Below are 5,466 nucleotides of genomic sequence, written 5' to 3'. Positions count from 1 at the left end.
TGGCAGGGGGTGTGGCCTTATGACACACTTCCGGTGATGGCAGGGGGTGTGGCCTTATGACACACTTCCGGTGATGGCAGGGGGTGTGGCCTTATGACACACTTCCGGTGATGTCAGGGGGTGTGGCATATGCTAATGAGTTATGCTAATGAGTTCCCCTAGCTCTTTTTCTACTAAACGACCCCTGTTTCTTTGTAGGAAGTCATAGTGCATCCCCTAACAGTGTAGTCATACGCATCATTTCCAACACCCCAACACTGACTTTCCACCGTTTCCTCTTCAGCCACATTGCCAGAGAGGTACAGTCAGAAAGCTGAGCGGGAGGGAAAGAAAACAAAGGGTGCTTGGGGAACCTGCATTGTTTTGATTGGTCCTCAGAACTGAAAATGAAAATCAGCCTTCTGTGGAGAGGTTGTGGCTCAGTGGTAGAGCGTCTGCCTTCCGTGCAAAAGGTCCTAGGTTCAACCCCCAGCATCTCTAGTTACAGCATCTCAGGAAATAGGTGGGGATAGAGTTTCCTCTTCCTGAGACCCAGGAGAGGTCAATGGAATGATGGTCTGGTGCGGTATAAGGCAGGTTTGTATGTCCACAGCCAGGAAATAAGTGTTTTTCCCCATGGAAATACATAGGTAAGTAAGGTGTCTTTCCCTTGGTTTAGGGCCTAGTAGTAGCTGTGGTGGCTCAAGTGGTTAAGACGCTGAACTGCAGACCGGAAGGTCGGTAGCTCGTCAGTTCGAGACCCGGGTGCCGCATGATGGAGTGAGTTCCCGTCTCTAGTTCCAGCTCCTTCCAGCCTAGCAGTTCGAAACCAAGAAATTGCAAGTAGATAAATAGGCACCGCTTTGGTGGGAAGGCAACAGCGTTCCATGCACCTTGGCGTCTAGTCATGCTGGCCCACATGGCCACGGAAACGTCTTTGGACAGCGCTGGCTCTTTGGCTTGGAAACGGAGACGAGCACCGCAACCCTAGAGTCGGATTCGACTGGCTTTCGAGCGAGGGAAACCTTTACCTTTACCTAATAGTCCTTGAGGCGTGTTTGGGTTTGACCATGTGGACTGTCCATCAGCTGTGTGGAAACTCATTTCCTGGGCACCCTGGAGGCCTGATTCTTATCAGGTCTGTGGCACGTGAGGGGAGGGGGCTTAAACCTGCCCCCCATGGCCTGTTTTCCTGACCTGAAATGACCTCCATCTACGGCCTCCCGGTAGTCAAACGTGAATGAACGCTGTGAACACAGTTTACAAGTCTTGTATCGATCCCTTTAGGTAGACTATTTTGAAATGGCACCAGAGTGTGTATTCTCCATGTATATCAAGTTATCAAAGTTTTCTCAGAACAACTCCAAAAGTATTTAATTCAGAGCCAAAAGTGCCAAGACAGAGTTACAGTGTAACACATGGAGTTCCCCAACTCTCAAAATGCAACAATCATGAGCTATAAATCAAGGTTACAATGTAACAGTAGTAGTCCCGAAGATCTCTATAACAAACCAGCAACTGGAAGTTATGCGACGACATGTGTCCTAGGCATATTAACATATTAACATAAAACATGTTTTATGAATGGCTGGAGAATGAAGTACAGAAGGGATAATCAGCTGAATTGTGTGTTGATGCAATATGTTTTCCTGACCAGAACAGGAAAAAAATTTGTATGAAGAATCCTATATGTTGTTTGTGTTTGTTGGGAAAATCACTAAAAAAAATCACTAAAAAAAAAACATGTCTCCGCCCTCTTCTCCAAAGCCCCATCTCCCTTCCGTTGTGGAGATCAAAATTCAAGTTGGAACCTGTGCTCTACAAAATCTAGAATCATAGAATCATAGAGTTGGGAGGGGCCCTACGGACCATCTAGCCCAACCCCCTGCCCAATGCAGGACCAGCCGAAAGTATCTCTGACAAATATTCGTCCAGCCCTCTTCTTGAAAGCCGCCAGTGAAGGGGAGCTAACCCCCTCCCTAGGCAGCTGAGTCCACCTCTGAACCACTCTGACCGTGAAAAAGTGTTTCCTAATATCCAGCTGATACCTTTCTGCATGTGACTTAAACCCGTTGCTTTGGGTCCTATCCCCTCCTGCCAACTGGAACAGCTCCTTGCCCTCCTCCCAATGACAGCCTTTCAAATATTTAAAGAGCACAATCATGTTGCCCCTCAATCTCCTCTTCTCCAAAGTAAGCATTCCCAAGGCCCTCAGCCTTTCCTCGTAGGGCTCAGTCTCCAGACCCCCGATCATCCTCGTCGCTCTCTTCCGCACCCTCTCGATTTTGTCCACATCCTTTTTGAACTGAGGCCTCCAGAACTGCACACATTACTCCAGGTGCGGCCTGGCGAAGGCAGTATAAAAAAGCTAAAAGCTAAATCTCTTTCAACCACTAGCCTCCCGGCTATCAAGCGCTTCAGTGCAGCATATCGGTCCTCGCAGAACCTCCAGGTAGTGGCTGGCAAACTCCCGCTATTACAATGGATGTGCAGGCGACAGAGATCAGTTCCCATGGAGAAAATGGGCACTTTGGAAGTTAGCCTCTATGGCAGGGGTGTCAAACATGCTGCCCGGGGGCCGGATCAGGCCCCCTGGAGGGCTTCTATCAGGCCCGCAGTGGAACTGGCTGTCTTCTGCTTCTTCTTCACCATTGTAGGTTCGCAGCTTACAGATAGACACCTGAACAGCATACTCAAGATTGCAACAGCACAGACATTTTGATGTAATAATTCAGAGCAAGAGGTGTCAGTGATCAGAGACTGTTAAATAAACAAAATATTGCAAGAGTGCTGATGTTTTAAGCATGTTTTTAAGTTAAAAAAACCCAATCCTTTGCGTCTGTGTCCTTTATGAAGTTTATATCTCCATTACCTGGCATTCCATTTTATGACACACCTGGCCCGGCCCAACAAGGTCTCATTTATGCCAGATCCGGCCTGCATAACAAATGAGTTCAACACCCCTGCTCTATGGCATTATACCTCATTGAAGTCCCTCCCCTCCCCAAACTACACCCTCCTCAGGCTCTACCACAAAATCTCCAGGTATTTCCCAGTCAGGAGCTGGGAATTCTACTTCAGGCAGCCACGGTTTGCCCTTGTTAGCAGCTCTGGTTCCCGATGGGATATTCTTAGGATTCTCCAGTGGAGCAAATAGTGCTTCCTCGGGGCTGTTTCAGGTTCCTGTCCCCGCACGCTATGGTCCCGATTTGAATTGGGCCGACACACACCTACAAATTGAGTTACCCAGGGTTGCTTTTGTAGAAAAAGCCCAGCAGGAACTCATTAGCATAATAGGCCACACCCAACAGCAGAAACTCGTTAGCATATTAGGCCACACCCCTGACAGTGCATCTCATTAGCATGCTAGGACACCCCCCCGTGGCTTCCGTTGGCTTGCCCGGGCAAGCTGGCCCTTGGAGAGGCTGGGGAAGGCATGGGGAGGCATTTAAATGCCTCCCCGATCCTTCCAGGGGCCCCCCTGGCCCGCCCACCTTAGAGTCGTAAGGGGTCGCTCTCCAGGCCTTCCCTCTGTAGCCAGGCACACAGAGGTTTTGGCTGTAGTGGGCGTGGCCAGCTCTGAAGCCAGCCGGAACTCCGTTCCTGTGCGTTCCTGCCCAAAAATAGCCCTGGTCCCACTAGGAAGCACGCAGCCACGCACGTGATGGAAAGTCCTTGCGGCAGATCCGGACACGACAATGAGGACTGCATGACACAGAGTTAGACCCTTAGAGAAGCTGCTCCCTCTAAGCTGTGGAGTCTTGTGAGCAATAATTCTACTCTGTGACCTACTGGCATTAAAGTTGCGAGGGAGCGATTTGGCTACTGCATACATTAGTTTGCCCTGGAGCCCTCCTTCCTGAGCTAGGACAAAAATGTGTGAGCTGGAGGCTAAAAAGCTGTGAGCTAGCTCACACTAACTCAGCTTAGAGGGAACACTGACCAGCAGCCGCGGCTTTAAATATTGTCATCATCTCACACCTATTTGCATGGCTAGCTACCAACACCGCTCAAAGTCGAGGGGAAGAGTTCTGCGCGTTAAAGGTTGTGTGGGAAGGTGGGCACGCAGGGGCGAGTGACAGCCGGCTCAGCCACTCCCTACGCATTCTGCGCGCGTTTTGCCAGTTCCTGATCAATGAGGACATTTTTAAAGCAAAACAAAGGCTCTGATGGGATTGCTCAAATATTCTCTCCCTTAAATAACACCTCTTTGGCTATTGAGATGGGAGTATGGAAACTGCAGATCACACTCTGGGTGAAGCTCCAGCGAAAGATAAGGAGCGTTTTCAGGAAAAGACGTCACTCTCTCTCTCTCCTCTAGGAATTCTCCGTTTTCGATACAAGGCAGCGTGGGGCTAATCTTTTCTAAGCCGTGCTTGCTAAAGGAGTGTGTGTGTGTGTATTTTCCATTCTGAAAGGAAAGGAAGGGAGGGAGAAAGATGAGATTGTATTTTATTTTTTTGTGTGTTTCTTTTTTGAAACGGCACATCTATTAATAGCCGTATGCAGGCACTGCAGTCCAGTTCTTTTATGGGCCCTTTTCGAATTGCAGGATACAAGCTGGGCTCGATCTGGGATCGGTCTCTTGCCCTGCCCTTGAAGCTCACTGGATGATCTCGGGCTGATCCCCTGCCTCTCTCCCTCCCTCCCTGCTGATCTTCCCTTACCGGGTTGTTGTTAGGATAAAAGGGAAGAAGAGCCACGCGATGTAGCCTCAGCTCCCCAGGGAAAGGGCAGGGTGAGAAGGGAAATTACATAAATCATTTCAGGAGGGCAGCCATATTGGGAAGGCAATGGCCAATCCCCTCTGCTTCTCGGTTGTTTTGAAAGCCCCTTGCTGGGGTGGCCACAAGTCTTGAATGGGAGACCACCAAGGAAGACTTTGCAGAGGAAGGCTGTGGCCAACCTCCTCTGCTTCTCGGTTGCCTTGAAAGCCCTTTGCTGGAGTCGCCATAAGTCTTGGATGGGAGACCACCAAGGAGGACTCTGCAGAGGAAGGCAATGGCCAACCCCCTCTGCTTCTCGGTTGCCATGGAAGCCCCTTGCTGGGGTCACCATAAGTCTTGGATGGGAGACCACCAAGGAAGACTTTGCAGAGGAAGGCTGTGGCCAACCTCCTCTGCTTCTCGGTTGCCATGGAAGCCCCTTGCTGGGGTGACCCGTGATACAGGACATTAGAGGGTTCATACTCCTTATGTGATCCTGGCAACAACCCTGTAAGGTAGGCTGGAATTCTTATCCCCCATGTGACAGATGGGACTGAGGCTGCCAGAGCTCACAGAAGAGGTGACATTCGAACCAGGCTCTTCCTGACCTCCTTCTCCTAGCCCCTGTACTGTAGCAGCTCTTTGGCTAACAGTCTGTTTGTTTTTCTCTCTCTCTCTCCAGTTGCGGAATGCCAGGATCAAGTTTGAACATGACGGAGAGAAAAGGTACAACCCTGGAGTCCTGAAGTAGCTGTCTTGGCAGGGCTTTGTTGACTCCTAA

The 5,466-nt window shown here is 49.9% G+C and overlaps 1 protein-coding gene across 1 annotated transcript in view; it reads left to right on the top strand.

The window, feature by feature from the left end:
* The window catches only part of LOC107116392 (mitogen-activated protein kinase kinase kinase 3-like), a gene marked incomplete at both ends in the record, with an annotated part of 52,977 nt that overhangs the window by 7,105 nt on the left and 40,406 nt on the right, over positions 1-5,466 (top strand). Inside the window, one exon of the mRNA XM_015418293.1 lies at positions 5,368-5,411. Coding sequence (XP_015273779.1) covers positions 5,368-5,411 — 44 coding nt within the window. The remainder of the gene's footprint in view (positions 1-5,367; positions 5,412-5,466) is intronic.

Source organism: Gekko japonicus, unplaced genomic scaffold, assembly GCF_001447785.1.
Source record: "Gekko japonicus isolate JY-2015 unplaced genomic scaffold, Gekko_japonicus_V1.1 scaffold4827, whole genome shotgun sequence".
Classification (NCBI taxonomy): Eukaryota; Metazoa; Chordata; class Lepidosauria; order Squamata; family Gekkonidae; genus Gekko; species Gekko japonicus.
This window is presented reverse-complemented; position numbering and strand designations above follow the sequence as displayed.